The sequence below is a fragment of the Octodon degus genome, unplaced genomic scaffold, assembly GCF_000260255.1.
Source record: "Octodon degus isolate 3935 unplaced genomic scaffold, OctDeg1.0 scaffold00125, whole genome shotgun sequence".
In the NCBI taxonomy this organism is placed as follows: Eukaryota; Metazoa; Chordata; class Mammalia; order Rodentia; family Octodontidae; genus Octodon; species Octodon degus.
In genome coordinates, this window is record NW_004524701.1 from 7,109,269 (window position 1) to 7,128,380 (window position 19,112).

Below are 19,112 nucleotides of genomic sequence, written 5' to 3' on the forward strand. Positions count from 1 at the left end.
TTTGCGGAACTGGGGATTAAACTCAGGCCCTTGCACTTGCCAGGCAAGTGCTTATTCTACTGAGCTATCTCCCTGGCCTAATTTCTATATAGAATCTACGGCCTCAGTCTAGTTCCATTTAAAAAAAATGTTCTATTATATTACATAGTAACTCAAAATCATTATAACACTGAACACTTGCTCAACCATAAGTTCTGGCTATATAAAGCACTGCAGGTTTTACTATGAATTGTTTCTATGAAAGTGCCATTACTTCTATGGTTTTTTGGTTGTTTTTTTTTTTTTTTTTTTTTAAGGAATACAATATATTAGGGGCCAGGAAAATAGCTCAGTGGAATTAGTGCTTGCCTGGCAAGTGCAAGGTCCTGAGTTTGATCCCCGGTACCACCAAAAAAAAAGAATATACTTTCACAAATTTCTATATCATGTCTTAAGAAAAGTAAGTAGGCACCTCTATAATTATGAGATCACTTAGGTAGAGCATTTGGACTTTTTCATGTGAACAAATGAATGTAAGGAGATGTATATATACTCGTAAGTGTGAACAGTAACTCAGTGAGGCCTGACACCTGAGTCTATTCAGAATGAGTGTGACCGATTTTGATATCATGTTAAAGATAAATACACACTGAAAAGTAAACCAAAGAACCATAGCATATTCTATCTTTAACTTTTTGTAAATAGTATTTTGTGGGTATCTTCAGTTTTACCAAAAGGCTGTTATATTTCAGTATTTTGAAAGCATCAGTATTTATTTTGAGTTGGAGGAGATAACATAATCATCTACCATTATCTTGGTACTAAGAGATATATCATTCCATAAAATTATTGAAACACACACACAAAAAAAACTTAGATACTAAGGCAATCATATCAATCTCAGGAAAAAGAAATCCTAGGTCTGGCCAAAGAGTTCAACGGATTACAGCACCTGTTAGCAGTCACAGGGTCAGAGGTTTGATCCCCGGGTCTGCTGTGCCTGCCTCGCCTCCAGGGCATGCTAAAACAGCAATTGAGACTGGGTGTGGTGGCATGTGCCTGTAATCCCAGCTCTTGGGAGGCTGTAAAAAGCCAAATCACTATGAGTCCAATCTAGTAGTGAGACCCTGAAACTCTGTAGACCCTTCCCTAAAATACAAAAAAATTTAAAAAATGTTTTAAAAAAGGAAAAAGAAATCCTAAGTATTATTTCCCTAAATTCTAGTTTCAAAGCAAAACAACTCATTTTCAGATCTGTAATAAACTTATTCAAAAATCATGACAAACGCATGACTGACAAATCTACACTTTCATCCACAAATTTGAAATTCCCCACTTTCCAATTTTCACTTTCTTTAGATAATTTTTTTCAAAGTTCAATTGCTTCAAACTAAACTTATCTGTCTGCTCACTGTAGTGAGAAGTTTACTGTAACCATTTCTGAGAACACATTCATCCAAACTCAACATTCACAAGTCATCTGTCTTCTCTTCTTTTGCTTACACACACACACACACACAAACACACACAGCACTTAGCTGTGAACATAATAATGGAAAATTTGATTCCATGTCATCATAATCATTGGACAACTACCATTTAGCATCATATGAGCCAAGAAGTATACAGTTTAGGAAGAAGCCATCTCCTCCTATTTACCTTAAAACTTAAGTTACAATCATATGTAACTTAAGAACAAATGCTTGCTATGACAGTAAAGCATTGAGAAGTGACATGTACATTAAAGCCCTTTTACCTTAATTAGTTCATTCAATTTCTTGTTCATTTTATGATTTATAAAGAAATAAAAGGTACTTTTAATTTTTTTCTGTAACTTTGAGATTTACTGATAGAAAAATTCTCATTTTGAGCAAAATATTTTTGGTTATTAAATATGCAGAAAATACAAATACTTTTTATTGTTTTAATAATAAATGCTCTTTGGCACATCAAAATCCTTATTTTAGCATAACTGTTCTCAGAGATAACTTTAAAAGAAAAGAGGCATATTTCATATAGTTATGATGCAAAAAGAAGCAAATCTCTTCGTAAAGTCACATATTGAAAAAGAATGTACTTCAAAGCACATATATAGTTAGTGGTAAATATCCTTCAATTAGGTCAAATTTAGGTGTGTATCAGATCTCTCTAATAAGAACCAATAAATTATTCAGCTCTTTGGAACAGTCACATTTTCCCCGACCTAGTCTCCAAGTACACCAAGATTTGTAGTATTACCATTTATTTTTTTCTAGAGTTTTTCCAGGCAAATAACAGTGATGTACAGTAGGCTAATATTGAAGTAATATTTCAGCATATGAGTTACAATAATTGTAATTGGAAAAGAGAGTAAGTGGAAGTCAAAACTATAAGTAGAAAACTAAAGAAAAATGTATTCAAAAAGTATTTTCCTGAAAGCAATCTAAAAAGTTAATATGTCAAAATATTTGCAGAAATACAGAAAACAATATTTCAAATTTTTTAAAAAATGTGTTTCTCTATAAAATATAAAACGATGTCAGTATTTAAGAAAAATACATGCACTTATTAAATAAGTACTAAGTCCTTACCATGTTTTAACTACTATGTGAAACAGTAAAGTCACAATGCTAAAGAATACATAGCCCCATGCTCAGGAAATAGAATCAAGTGAAAATTTATAGTTAATAAGAATAAGAAAAAATAAACAAACATTAATATTTAAATAAAGGAAATCTATGCCCCTGGTATCAATTATCATGTTGTTTATTGACTATTGCACAATTTCAAAACAAAATAAAAATCTCAGACCACAGCTACCTTCTATCAACAAAAGTAGAGTAATACTATTTTTTGGAGGGGGGGTGTCTCACAGAGTCTTGCCATGTAGTTCAGGCTGACCTTGAACTCTTTAGGTAGTGCAGGTCAGGCTCAAACTCAGCGGGCATCCTGTCTCAGCCTGCTGAGTGCTGGAATTATACGCATGACATCTGGCAAAGTAGGGTAATACTATGAAAGGATTTTTTTTAATGTAATAGTATATTGTGAAAGGAAAAGAAACTGCTAAAAAGGAAAGAATAAGAATAGATCAAAGGGAGAAAAGGCCTATATATAGCTTCACTGCTGATTTCTTTTAGTTCATTGAAAAGAAAATGGTTTGTGCTCACATTGTTTGATCAATTATGCATGCCTGTATTTTATAATCTGAGCAACTACTTTGAAGAGAATAATATGCAAAATATCAACCACTGCTAGTCTCTTATTACGTTGTCTTGATTTTTTTTTTTTTTTTTTTTTTTTTTTTTTTTTTTTTTTTTGGTATCAGGGATTGAACTCAGGATCTTAGGCTTGCCAGGCAAGTGCTTATGCTGCTGAGCTATATTCCCAACCCTAAAATTCTGCATCATTGTTTTTTAATTGTTTTTTCTCTTTAAAGAAATAAAATGTAATAGTAAGGTTTTCCTTTGAAAGTCAACTTATAATGAAAATTATTTTCTCCCTGTAATTTCTGTATATTTTTACTGCCATTTGAAGTAAAATATTAAGTGTAAACTCAGTCTATGATAAAGACCTTAATTTAAAAAGGGTTTTTTTTAAAAAAAAAAAAAAGTTTTTTCACCTTTTTATAAGTATATTTTGAAATGATTATAGCTAATGGAATATTCTGATTTTAAATTAATACTTTTCATCTGCTTTGAGGTATATATTTGGTATTTTTAGAAAACAACCATATTATTATTGTGTTAATATGCTTTTCTAATATTACAATGTTTTATTTCTGATAAAGAAAAAATATTTTTCTTTGATCATTAATATTCAGAAAACCAAGAAAGTCTTGGGGAAAAAATTCTCTCTGAAATAGTTGCTGACTTTTCAACACAGAATTAGTTACCCTTAGTCTAAATGTATCTGTTCTTAAATTTTCATACTATAATTCTTAAGTTTAAATAAAATAAATTCCAGTATTACTTGACTTTGAGTTCCAAACAAGTAAACTGAAATGTAGCTACAAAAAGCAGAATATGTACTAAAATGGATTTTTATCTTAGCAAATATATACTAGCTGGAAGAAGGAAAACAAAAACAATAAATCCAAATTAGACTCTATCCAGAATATTGTGCATGACCTTGAAGTTAACTACAAAAGTACCTGGAACTTTTATCCTTACTAGAGAAAAAAGGGAGACTGATTAAGAAATCATACAAGAGAGAATGAAAACAGGTAGGAAGTTGGGAATTAGGTAAGTTTGAGAACATATCTGGGGGAAAACGTGTTACACTAAAACAAAACTTAGGAATAATGAGTTCCTTAAGACAAGAAATGTTTGAGCACAGGATGTGACCATTTGACAGAGGTACTTACTGCAGTCCCTTCTATGGTATTCATTGAGGGGCACAGCTAACACATATATTATTAGATCTAAGAGAATTTTAACCTTGTAAAAAGGGACTTAATGATTTTAAAGTCTGGAGAAAAGATGAAATAGTCACTTTTTAACATACCTTTTTTTCCTCTTGCAATTCTATTATTTCATAAAATCGTGGGATACTGGAACAATAATCTTGCTGTTGATCTTTCTTGATATTAATATTTTCACAGTATAGTGTCTTTTCCCTTTAGAAAATTCATATGTAAATTGAAAGTTTTCAATTTTAAATACATAAAAATGTATATAAGCAAAAAGAATGTTGTATTTCTTACTTTATACAATAAGAGAAATATCTTAAAGATTTGACCAATAAATTTAAAATCTTATAAAAATGCATCTTTTATGTTACATAGTTCTGCTTTTTCCAGTTCAGATCATTATTATAAAGTTGTGCTAAATAGAAAACGGTATCTGAGAGCTATATCATGAATTAATATAAAAAAAACCACCAATTTTTTTTTCCTGTGCATTCTACAAGTTTAAAATTATAAAATCCTGGCACTTCAATTACTACTAAAATAAGGGATGTGGGGCCTCTGTTATTTATATCCCAAGGTAATCAGGAAAAAGACATAATAATCTGTGATCATGAAAGAGAAACTTTTTCAGTGAAATTGAGATAACCTCAAGAGAGTAGCAAAAGAGAGTTCAAGTTCTAGAGTCAGACAACCCTACAGAAATCTACATTACATTAAGCAAATTAGCTAACTTCTCACAGCTTCAGATTCTTCATCTGTAAATGGAAACACTAATAACCAGTTCTAAAGAATGCAATGATTAAAGTAGAAAATTCACATGAAGTCCTTAGTGCCACAAAGGGCCTGTAATAAGCCCACAATAGCTGTTAGCTATAACATAGCAAGAAATACCTACGCATATGTCGTCTATACTACTATTTTTAACCAGAATCTCTAAGAAATTTTATATCCAATGTTCCCCAAGAATTATATTCAACATACAAATATTTTAAAATAGATAATAAAAACATAAAACAAAAGTTTATTATGTAAAAATTGCCATTATTTTCATTGTTAGCAGTACAATGATCAAAATGTGCATTTACCATGTCAGCTCACTATTAAAGAATTTTCATTGACTATTATTTGTGTAAAATTCAAAAAACTAAGCTTGTCTTCAAATATAGAAAACAAATTTGTATCTGGGATATCAGAAATGTCAGACATCATTTAGGTCTGTGTCCAAAAATAAACATAAACATCCATAAACATTTTTCCACTTAGGGTGGCCAACTGTCATTGGTACTCTATCAAATCTTTGAGAACAATTCTGAGTCAATAAATTAAGCTTCAAAATTCAAATACAACAAAACAAACAAACAAAGTATAAAATGTCAACTGCCAGAAGGAATCATGACAAACTTCTAAGAAAAGATACAGTAAAGATAGTCTAACCAAATAGTAAATTTTGAAAGTAGTTAATTGAAGCAGTTAAGCATGCACTTTATATGAACTCATCCTTGCAAGTAAAAAGGAAAAATACAAATAAACAAAGAGGAAAAATAGATGAAATTAAAAACAGATCAAAGAAAGGAATATGGAAATGGCACAAGTTTGGGGAAGTAAAAAAAGAATGGTAGGAAAAACTCGCAAGCCAATCCAGAGCTGACCCTGAGTGGAGTCCTAAATCCTTTCTATTCTTTAATTTCCATGAGACAAGAAGGAGGACAACAGGAGGCAGACCATCCAATCTGGGCCAGGTGATACTAAGCAACAAAGGTATATGTCATAAGGGGGGCTGATAAGAGCTAGAATAGTCTACGGGTATGTTTAGAAAAATGCTAATCATAAAAGTATAGACTACATTAAGCTAAATGTGCATGGTAAGTTTCTAGCATAACTAAATACAAAGGTATAAATTTCATATTAGGAAAAGTATAAAATGAAAAAAGGACAATGGACTAGAGTATAAGATCCCCCCACAAAAATGGTCTTGTTTTATTCTTTTCATTCTTAGTTTTTGAGTTCGGTACTGACACAACATGAACTAAATGTTTTTGTAGTAGTGTTGTCCAAACAAGAACCCAAGTTATGTCCATGCTGTGGGAGCAAAACCACCAGGCAGATAAACTGGAATCTATGTTTAAAATGTAACCATTTAAAGAAATAGCATGGGCCAGCCAAATAGCTCAGCAGATTAAAGCACCTGCAAGCAGGCGCAGGGGCCGTGGGTTGATTCCCTGGTCTGCTATTCCAGTTCTGCCCCCCGGGTGCTCTGAGACAGCAATTGAGACTGGGATTGGTGGTCACACACCTTTAATCCCTGCTCTTGGGAGGCTATAAACAGGTGGATCACCACAAGTCCGATCTAATAGTGAGTCCCTGAACATCCTGTAGACCCTTCCCTAAAAATACAAAAAAAAAAAGAAAAGAAATAGCAGAATCTGAGGACTACATGCTATCTATTAATGCTGCCTTCCATGAATTCATATCTGAGGCTTTACTATGAGTGTAAAAAGCAATAAGGACAGGAGTAGCTATTTTACCAGAAATGTATTTACAAATTAAACTTTGTAGCTATTATCCATATCCTAACATCCTAACATTACTGCTGAGAATGCCACACTGAGAATGTCTTCCAAAACCATTACATGGTCATAAGAATGGAGACAGGAGCCAGGGATAAGGGGCTGGAAAGATAGCTCAGCAGACTAAAGTGACTGCTTAGATGAGCTTAGGCAAGTGCCGGAACCGCAGTTTGATCCCTGGCACCACATGTCGAGCCAGCCTCACCCCAGGCATGCTGAGCCAGCCACCTAGACCAAGCATGATGGGGCATGCCTGTAATCCCAGAGCTGAGGAGGCTGAAAGCAGGAGGATCAGCACGAGTCCAAACTATGTAGTGAGACCCTGCAACAGCAACCAAATACATATTTTAAAAAAGAAAAAAGAGCCAGAGATAAGATGAGAAATCTTGACTATCTTTTTATAATTTTCTCTGACCTTCTGCCTACTTTACAAAAAGCATAGTATATCTTAGTACATAGATAAATAGGCTGTGCAGACAAATAGGTATCTGTGAAAGTTGAGTTCTGCCACTTCAATGGTCACATGTTCAATGTTATTCATCTTCTGACCCTTGGATTCTTCACTGATAGGATATACATAATAGTAAATACATGGAGACTTGCTGTGAAGATTAAATGAGGTAATACATGTAAGCAGGTGCTACAGATATGGCTCATTAAAAACTAACAGTTTTCAGCATAGGTTACTTTAAAAAGTAGTATTTTTGAGAGTTTTTCATACTAATTTTTCTTTCCTAACAGGATAGCCTAGCCTGAGTGAGAAGAATATTTATAGTTAAGCAGTATATTAAACAGTATATTGCTTTTACTTACTTGTCTATGTCATACTGTCCAGGTCCAGGACCTGATTTTTTAGGTAGCTCTTTTCTTCCTGGAGAGTTCCCAAAATGTATTCCTTTGTATTTCACAGTTGCAACGGAAACATCCTAAGCAAAACCAAACAAAAAAAGGTAAGCAAATAAGTTGCAAAACAATATTTTGACTTAAGTTTAAATTTAAAGCAAAAGTGGCCTCAAAGGAGTTTGTCCCTGCTACATCCTATCCCACTCCAGCTCCACCAGGGTCCTTGAGAACTGCCTCTCACACCTGCATGTCCTCAACCAGCATGCACAGCCTTGCCCTTGGCAGAACAGCCTACACCTTTAAGGGTAAAGAAAATTAGCTGCTCGTCTTTCTAAAAGGAAGGAGGGAGGCTGTATTATTTGGAGAAGGGAAACATCTATTAAAATTATCTTAAACAAATTGGGAAAATGAAAACAAACTGATATTAAATAACATAACTACAATGAATTTAAAATAATGTTCATACAAATGGTTAACAATAAACAAAGTGTTAAGCCAATTAATTTTTTTGCTAATGCTTGAGGAAAAAATGAATCTTTTAATACAAAAATATATATTTGTGACATAAGAAATCAACCATGATTTTTCCTTCACATTCACTACAATAAATGTTAAAAATAAATATACAACATAAAAAATTAAGGCATATGGATTCATCAGAAACTAAAATAATGAAGTAGTTTCTCTTATAGGAATTATCTGCTCTAACTTAATACATTCCTAATTAAGCAATGATTTAGGAATTCTCTTTAAAACTCATTTCTTAATTAATACATGTAAATTCTGCGTTTTCAATTGATTTGAAAAACTATATTAGTAAAAACATAGATTTAAAGCAAGCTCAGGGCTGGGTATGGTGGCACATGCCTACAGTCCTGAGGCAGGAAGATTACAATGAGATCAAAGCCAGCCTGGCTATTTAGTGAGGTCCAAGCCAGCCTGACCATGTGTGGTAGCAAACACCTGTAATCCCAGGCGTTTGGGAGGCTGAGATAGGAGGATTGCCTTGAGTTTAAAGCTAGCCTAGGCCCCATAGTGGTTTCAAGGAAAGCCTGAACTGTGTAGTGAGACTCTGTCTCAAACAAACAATCTCAAGTTATTAAAATAATTAGTATATATTAAATAAAATCACCCATAACAAATGTATACTTTACAAAAAACAGCACATCAGGCTTCCTGAGTAAATATTACCATCTAAAAGCAGCAGAAGGGCCGACCAAATAGTTCAGCGGATTAAAGTACCTGCAAGCAAGCGCAGGGGCCAGGGGTTTGATCCCTGGGCCTGCTGAGCCGGCCCCGCCCCCGGGGCACACTGAGACAGCAATTGAGACTGGGTTTGGTGGCATGCACCTGTAATCCCAGCTCTTGAGAGGCTGTAAACTGGCGGATCACTACAAATCCAATCTAGTAGTGAGACCATGAACACCCTGTAGATCCTTTCCTAAAATACAAGAAAAAAAAAAAAAAAAAGCAGAAGAATCAACTTCTCTCAATTATCATTACAAACAAAAGAGCAATAATAGTGAATAAAAATGGTGAGCCAAATCATATTTGCCCCACTCTACCCCAAAAGCATAAAGTAGTACACAAAACAGACACAAAGTACCAATACTACAAGTTAGAAGGTATCTATCTGTAAGGAATTTCCAGAAGTTGTAGCACATCAAAGACTAGACTCAAAAAGGATCCTACTACATATCAAAGAGCCACAGATGAACTATTATCCTCAGAAAAACAGAAACTGGAGATTCAGATGGACTTGTGGGTAGTGAGTAAGCAAAAATTTCTAGGTAGAGGTACCGCTCCAAAAGTCCATAGAAAGACACAGGGAAATCCAAGAAGCAGCTGGCACAATTTGGTATTAAAGGTAAGAGCAGAGAAATGTAGTCATCAGTTATGTCCAGGTAGGACTCAGGCATGTTTGGGGAAGTTTTGGAATTTACAGTGCAAACTAATCAAAAAGTGACTGCAAACCCCAAGGCTATGAGAAGCAGCTAAACACATTGACCCTCATCAGGTAAGAAAATCTTACTGTCAAAAGAGTGGCAGTGTCAAGTACCACTTTCTATGGATTAAACTTGATCCTAACACAGACAACTCTCACTGGATCTATGCCTATATCTTGTTGGGTACAAAGAAAACCTACAATGAAAATTCTATACAACTGTTTCTCTTAAAACACTGGTAAATACTGGCACTACTTTCAGATCCTTCTTATAGCACAGAACACAGACACAGACACCATATTCCCCCACTTCACGCAAGCCCATCCCGCAGTTTTAGCTGAAGCAGACACACTGGTGGACATGTCCAGCAGAGCGCACCAGCAGGCAATAGACCAAAGTGTTGGTGCAGCAGCAGCTGGACTCAATGAAGACAGACTGTGGACCCTGAGAAATACCCCACAAGGGAGACTCTGCAGAGGTCCTCTATCTTGGCAGGGGAAGACAAGAAACATTAACACTGAACTACAAACATTACTGTTTATTTTCATGACACTCCTTAGCAGAGCACCTGCTTGTTACATAAATAAAAGGGATTAATCCTTGTTTCTTAGAGACATATTTCTAGCATTAAGTGCAGTCTCAGTGCATTTGTATAATCTATAAACTATTTCCAAAGCATTATCACACAACAGTGGTATTTTTTCCATCCTTCAATATGAATTCAACTTTAATATCATAAGTGATGTGTGATTTAGTCATATAAAGCACTTTATCAAAGTAAATATTTTATTATTATTCCAGATGGGAATTCTAAATGAACAATTCTGAAGCCCAGCCCACTGTTAGGGATTTCAATGACTAAGATTAGAAATAAAAACAGAAAGTTATCCCACCATGCTCTGTAACACATGGGGAACACATGGACTACATACATATATATATCTTACTATATATATATCTTACCATACATATATATATATATATATGGAGATATATATATATATGGAATGCTAAATATAACGTGAAAAGATATTATCCAAAGGCTTTGGGTTTGGTTATGGTCTTAGTCACTTTTCTTTTATTTTAAAGAGAATAAAAAATAAACAATAAAAACAATACTCAATTTCAAAACAAAATGTAGGAAATTTAAAAAATATGTAGTAAATTAACAATGGTTGTTATACTGCATATTGCTATCTTCAAAGTAGTTGTTCAAATTATCAGATATAGGGCTGGGGAGATGGCTCAGTACAATAAGCACTTGCCTGGCTGGCAAACGCAAGGGCCTGAGTTCAATCCCTGGTTCAGCCAAGAAAAAAAAAAAAAAAGAAAGTTAGCCAGATTACCAGATGGAGGCATGTAAAACTGATCATTTAGGCATTAACTGTTCCTTTCAATAAACCAATAGAAATTAGTAGCACAATTATCTTAGCTATCCCTTCCTTTATTTCTCCTTTCCCCCATCCCAGATGTTCTTTCCTTTTGAGAAATTTCTTTCCCTTTCACAATATCTATTGTACCTTTCAGATTTTATTTACGCATTCAGGTCCTTCTACTAGGGAGACAATAAAATGTTTACACATGCAAGTCTGATTTTTCACTTATAAGTACTGTCTCTAGTTGCATTTAGTTACTTTTTTTGTTACTGAAACAGAAATTAAAGGAAGCAGCACCCAAAGTTAAAGGAAGGTTTATGTATCTCACATTTTACAGAGGTTTTAGTCCATAATTAGCTGGCTCCCAAGGCAGGGTGGCACATGACTGAGGGACCATTCATGGTAGCAGAAGGCAGCAAAAACAAGAGAAAGACGAAACTCTTTCTGTGCCTAATATTGTATGTAGGATACCCACCCTTTGTAGATATAGCCCTCATACTCAATCCTTACTGAGTAAGGCCTTAATCCCAGCATTGCACTACCAATCAATCACACACTCTAGATTTACCACCTCTGAAAAAGCCTTATGACTTGATGAAACTTTGGAGGAACATCTAGACACAACCCCATAATGTTCCAACCCTGGACTACCAAAAGACTCATGCATAGCCCTTTACACAAAAACCACTTAGTCTATCTCCAACAGTGTCAAAATTCTAAAAGTCCAAAATCTTCCCTGAGATTTTTTTTTTTTTTTTTGGTGGAAGCAGTGATTGAACTCAGACCCTTGAGCTTGCCAGGGAAGTGTTTATTCTACTGAGCCATCTACTTGGGTCCTTCCCTGATATTTAAGGAAAACTCTTAACTTCAAGCCTCTATGCAAGTGAAAATAAAGTTGTACCAACATTCAATGGTATAAGATAGACACTTCCATTCCAAAAGTTAAAACAGGATAACACAAAGGAATGGGACAAGGCAAGTCCAGAATCCAGGAAGGCAAATATTAAGTCTTATAGTTTTATGTCCAGCATCCCTAGCAATCTGTAACAAGATATGAACATCAAGGCGCTTAAGTGACTGAGGCCCTATGACACTTGCAGTGATTGGATCTCCCATGGCTTCTTTCTTGGGCCTACTCTGCTCCCTCCTTGCAGTTTTCCTCAGATGATCCACATTTGTGGGTTCTGAACATTTCTAGAATTTCCACTGCACTCTTGGCTTCCACCTCACAGCTTCACACATTGCCATCTCAAGGACACACTGCCTTGCCTCCCAGACCTTTGGAAATCTAGATGGAATCCTTCCTGACTCCACAACTCTTGAATTCCACATGTGCTTAAAACCAGCTCCATGTGGACGATGCCAAGATATGCTAACAGCTGGAGTAGTACTCAGGATTCTCTCTCTGTTGGTTGCCTGGATCAATGGGCACGCTCAGTCCAATGCTGAGGGACAACTTCTCAAGGCTGTCAACATTCTGAAACATGGTGTGGTCCCCACCCAAGTGAAACATGGTTCAGATTCTGCCATTCTGGAACATGGTGCTCTGAGGCTTCTCAAAGCAAAGTCTTTCACTTTTGCAATTTTTAGACTGCAAAGGGTAGAGTCCTGCTGCCTCTTGTGATACCCTCAGACCATTGTTTCTATTCTCTTGTTCCTTCTCAGTAATCAAGATCTGCTTTATCTTTGCAGTCTACAGCTTTACTGAAGCTTCCTTTCTGGCCAAACTCACATTTCAATAATTCTGTTAGGCTCTTTGTTCTTGATTCTCTACATAAATCTGGCTAAAAGCCAACAATAGTCATGTTACTGCTTGAACATAAACTGCCTTGAAATTTATTAGTCCATAGGGGCCAGGGAGGTAGCTCAGCAGCATAAGCACCTGCTTGATACATACAAGGTCCCAAGTTTGATCCCTGGTACTGCACACACACACACACACACACACACACACACACACACACGAATTTATTAGTCCACTGCCCTTAATCTTAGTCTCAGGTAATCTTAATCCCTGGTCATGAGGAAAAATACAGACAAACTTTCTGCCAATATATTACACACACTGGAAAACAACAACCAATGCAGTTCTTCCTCCCAGCAGAAACTTCGCAACTCTAGCATTTACTGGCAGGATTTCTATCAGCCTTTTGGACTTCTGAGCTATGACCAGAAGCTATGTTCTCTCATAGAGAACAGCCTAAGGTCTTCCAGTTCTACTTTTTCAGCTAGAAATTCTGAATCACTCCAAAGTCTTCCCATAGCCATTCCCAAAAGACTCCTAAACCACATGATCAGGTATAGCAACAATACCATTTCTCTGGTACCGTATTCTATCTTAGTTACTTTTCTCATTGCTGAGACAAAACGCCCAATACCCAAAGTTAAAGGAGGAAAGGTTCTTTAGCTCAAAGTTGATGGAGGTTTCAGTCCATAATCAGCTAGCTGCAAAGGGTGGCATAGCAGAAAGGCAGTTCATGGCAGCAGAAGACAGCACAGCAAAAGCAATCACTGTACTATGAATCAATCACTTCTACCACTCCAGAATGAGTCACCTCTATAAAAGCCCTATGACCACATGAGGTTTTAGGGAGCACATCTAGACACAAACCATGATGGATGCAAACCTTCTAGCATAGAAAAGTGGCAGAGCCTGAACTGCCCAGTGGAGCAGCAGATGCCAGAAGAGTACTGGCAAAAACCAGGACATCTACCCAAGTAATGGAAAACTAACTTGTTCTTATCAGGTCAGTAGTAGTTCCACAGACTGTTACATGCAAGACAGCTTTAGGAAGAGTGTCTTGCCACACAACACTTTCTTTTGCTGAAGCAAGTGATCTAGACCATCTTTAAAATGGAATTACCTAATAAAGCCATGGATTTTAAAGTCTAAAGGCAGTTTTGATGGTAAAAAGAACAAAATGTCCCATTTATGTTGTGTTTTATTTCTACCTAGAAATAAATAAAAGTGTCTTAAACTTCTTTCACTAAACTGTCATATAATACAGCTACATTGAATGTATTAAACATATACTACAAGTAGGAACATATATAACATTTTTACTATGGCTTATAGATTTGTCAAAAATAATACTTCAAAGAATGCTTTGATAAATCATTTTTACATTACTTTTTTAGCTTAAAAAAACTTGTTTTTATCTTTTCCTTCTTCTTCCCTTCCTCTCCCACACTTTCTTTTTCAGTGCTAGGGATCAAACCCAAGGCCTTACGGATGTATGAAAAGCCTTCTACCAGTGACCTATGTCTCCAACCTCATGAATTTTCACAATAATTAATGTAATACAGCTCAGGACTTTGAGATAACTGTATCAAGGAATCTTTCTTCAGGTAAATTCACATTACTAAGATTTTCATGGTTCAATTATTTAATAGTTCTAAATGTAATCCAGTAAAAGGAAAGATTATTTATCCATACACGAGCACATAACACATACCAAAAATTTCAGACATTAGCAAACAGGCTTTTCTACTATACAAAGAAATGTATTAAATTAAATCATGTAAACTTAACTCATTAACATTTATAGTACTCAACCAAATGTTCAACCTGAAATTTTTAAAAATATAGACAGAAAATGAGGAAATGATGATACACTTTTAATTCTAAATCACTTTCTTTTCTGGCAAGAAGTGTTGACAATACCAACTTCAAGGTCGCTGTCAACTGAGAAAAGTCATTAAGGAATAAAATATGGCTTAATTTAAGCAAACAGTGTGAAGCTGCATAGTTTTAAGTGAATGCTATCATAAAAATTGATTATCTGACACTCTCAGTGACAATTCAATGAATGAAGAAGGGTCACTACGACTTTTCCTTAATATCCTTTCATAATTAATATGAAAATAGAATTTCTATAGAATTAAAAGTCAAAAAATACATCAACTTAAATGGCAATGGATTGCTTCCCAGCATGGCAGCACACAATTCACTCCCAGCACATTATCACTACCAAAGATGGTAGTATCATAATTGCAATTGCAAACCTTCCTTGTGAAATCCACCTCTGAAAAATATATTTCTAATAGTTACCTGGGCTCTCCTAAAAAAAGGGAGAGATGCTAAATTTTATTATTCAAAATGTTAAATTACTTATATAAGACAATTTCTCTTTATGAGGTAAATTTACCTGGTTTATCATTTATTGGCTAGTCCTATAAAATTTATCATTTATTGGCTAGTCATTTATTGTATGTAGTCCTATATAACTCTTCAATAAATATTTAAGCTTTATCAGGTACTTTCAGTAGATGTAACTCAGAGTTAGAAAGAACTACACCAATTACCCATTCATTAGGTTATGTTTCCAAATTTGCTATTAATATTCTCATCTGGAAACTGAGTGAAAATACAATATGATAATGTCACAAAAATCAGTTAAAACTCTGTAACAGCCATGGAAGCTGGGAATGGTCATGCACACCTATAATCTCAGCACTCAGGAGGCTGAGGCAGGATTGCTGCAAGTTTGAGGCCAGGCTGGGCTACAAAGTGAGTTTGAGGCCATCCTGGGCTTCACAGTAAACTCAAGGCTAGCCTGCACTACATACTGAGACCCTGTCTCAAAAATCCAAAAGAAATCTACACAGCATTATCATAAATATAGATAAGATTTATTTAACATCAAGACAGTATCACTAACAGTAATTTGTGAATAATCTGTTTTTGTACTACTAGGCTTTGGCACTTAACTTTAGTTTTCTCAAATTCAAAACAAAGGCAGTTCAAAAACTATCACAATTCAATTCCATATGAACTTTAGCAAATCTTCAATAATCAGAACTATGCCATTAAAGGTAAATAAATGTTTACATATAAAACTATCACAATTCAATTTCCAATGAACTTTAGTAAATCCTCAATATTGAGAACTATGCTGCTACAAAATAGGATAGATATACAGCTACTTTCTCTTAGTTCAATGAGAAGATTTGTACTAATAGTGTTTAGACAAGATATCATGTCTGCATCTTGTACTCTGAATAACTACTATGAAGAAAACAATATGCAATGTATTAATTATTGTAACTGTCCTACTAACCTGTTTTGAAACTCTCATTGCTATTTTTTTCTCACTAAAATTAATTTAAAAAAGAACTATGCTGTTAAAGGTAAATGAATGTTCACATACAATATGTTTCCTTAAATTAGATTGGGAGTTTTATTCTAGTAACTGTAAGTTTGATGACTCGATAGTTAACTAAAATATATCATCAAATAAATTATATATACTGTATTAATATTGCAAAATAAATTTTTTTCTCTCTTCTGTGAATAATTTATGCAGAAAGAAATCAACTTTCTATGTCAAACAAATGCTTATTTATATGGGAAAAAGATTTTATATAGCTAAGGAAGCTTGGAGGCATTATTTTGACCCTTTAACAGATGGTACATTATTCCAAAGCAAAAAAAAATAATAATAATAATAATAATAATAATAATAATTTACAATTTATATAAAAATATAGTTAGTTCTACAGCAAGAATTACATTTGGGATTTAAGTTAAAAGTAATCAGAGAATTATCTAAGGCTACCTAATTCCAGTATATCAAATGAAAGTCTTTCCCCAGGATATTTCCAATAAGGCAACTAAGTATAAAATCATTAAGAATTTTGAAAATAAAAAAAAAAAGAATGATTAAGTGATAAAATGAGGAAACAAGTCCAGCCAGCCTGGTTCCATTACACTACCTCTTACAACTTGTCCTTCACCTTGTAGAGAATATCCTGATATCAGATTATAGGATTTCTACCAAAGTGACTATAATTTTTATGAAAATTATCTCCGTGGTAGAGCAGCCAAAAGTTCAATTCCCAGCAGTGACAAAAACAAAATTCTCCTTAAGGAAAAGAAAACAAATAACACTGTTGTTCTACCAGGCACATATTAATCAAATATCCAGAATACTTGCCACTGTTTGTTGAATCATGGGTCATGCTTCTTTTTAACCCTTTACACGTCTCATAACTTTCTGTTGAAATTCGCCATTTTGATACAATATAACAACTCTGAAATTTTTATTATTTAGTGATTTTCCTATACTATTTCTCTAAATTCTGTATTTTTTGACATGTGGGTCTTAGCCTGTTTGCTGAGTTGTCATATAATAATTCGAAAGAGGTTTCCTTAAATTCCTTGAGTCTATCAGTCCAGCCTCGGGAAGGTGTCTGTACATGTGTTGGGCACTCCTTCAACACACAGGGAGGCAGTTCACAGGTTTGCTGCAACCTTCAGTATGCAATCTGTTTATACAAATCTGAGATCTTCTAGAAGTAAGAGCTTATTATATAGGCTCAAGTCTATTTTTTTTGCAGTTCTGGGTTATAAATTATGCAACTACTTTAAAAATATTATAGGATAAGAAAATATACTGAAAATAATAGGAGGCAGATTTCTCACTCTAAAAGAAAGCAGTTTAAATATGGAAAGACCAGAATAAATCTGTAGAGTGAGATGGAAACTGGAGGCATAGTTATAAACCTACTGTTTTTAATAGACAACAAGTAAATATAGACTTCTAACTCTGTACACTGAGATGACCTAAAAACTAGTATCAAGTACCAATGCATATATATAATAATCAAGTACCAATTACATAATATATATAATACATATATATATTATGTAAATTTTTTTGAAATATTTTTTCCTACCAAATGGAAGTAGGACTCCTTAAACAAATAGCACATTCTATCCCTCAGGAAGGGAAAAGAAAGCAACCAAGATGAACTTGAAAATTCTTATTTTGCCAGAAGGTAAAGAAATGCTCAAAAATGATAGAAGTATATCAAAGGGACACAAGAAGAAGCTTGAAGTAGCTCCTAAGAATCAAATCTGGGATGATTTAAGAGTCAACATAAATGACAAATTACAACACTTTGAGGTTGTAAGAACTGTTCCAAGAGGGCCCGCCAAATAGCTCAGTGGCTTAAAGTGCCAGGAGTTCATTCTCTGGGCCTGCCATGCCGGCCAGCCCTTGGGACATGCTAAGATAGCAATTGAGACTGGGCATGGTGGCGTGTACCTGTAATCCCAGCTCTTGGGGGACTGTAAACAGGCAGATCACTACAAGTAGGATCTAGTAGTGAGACCCTGAACACCCTGTAGACCCTTCCCTAAAATTAAAAAAAAAAAAAATTCATACAAATATAGTACATAGATGGAAGAGAAAATAAAGTTTTTCTTTATACTAAAATGCCAACAAATAGAAGATTTTAAAAAATAAAGTTAGAAATTCAGCATTCAATAAACAGCATACTAACACTGATTCAGGCATCATCAGTGTATGCTAAAACTAGTAGGCAAAAGTTTGACAATAAATTACCCACTTAGTCTTACAGTGGCTCTGCAAAATTTTAGAAATTATGAAGGGAATAATGCACCAGACTTGGCCCCAGGGGCACTGAGCCAGCCACTGAAACCAGGCCTGGTGGCACATGCCTGTAATCCCAATGCTGGGAAGCCTGAACATGGGAGGATCACTACAAGTCCAAGCTGCATACTGAGACCCTGTACCAAATACATAAAAAAAGAGAAGGAAATAACTTTATAGGAAAAAAGGAAAATGCCTTTAGTTAACATCATCAATTATGGGATAAATGCACATTTTATTCTTCTTCATATTATGCATTGAGAATCCATCACTTCTGTAGCAGTCCCGCCAAAATAAATAACCTCAATCTATTTACAAGACATATACAAATCCACAATTGAGGCATAATCCACAAAATAACACTTTTTAAAAAAGTTTTTAAAAAGGAAAAGAAAGACTGAAGAACTGTTCTCCAAATTAAAGAAATCTGAAGAGACATGACAATTAAATGCAACATGTAACACCAAACTGGTCTCAGCAAAAATCATTTTGATAACAGATACAAAAGAAACAATTAGCAATATTTTAAGAGATGCATAGGTTTGATAATGATATTGTACAAATGGAATTTTCTGACTTTTATAGTTGTATTCCAACTCCTAAATATACAGCTAGAC

The 19,112-nt window shown here is 34.6% G+C and overlaps 1 protein-coding gene across 1 annotated transcript in view; it reads right to left on the reverse strand.

Annotated features, from left to right (window-relative positions):
• Stpg2 (sperm tail PG-rich repeat containing 2) overlaps nt 1-19,112 on the reverse strand; it is an 809,484-nt gene that overhangs the window by 779,059 nt on the left and 11,313 nt on the right. Inside the window, 2 exon segments of the mRNA XM_023700602.1 lie at nt 4,462-4,573; nt 7,747-7,859. Of these exon segments, the coding sequence (XP_023556370.1) occupies nt 4,462-4,573; nt 7,747-7,859 (225 nt within the window).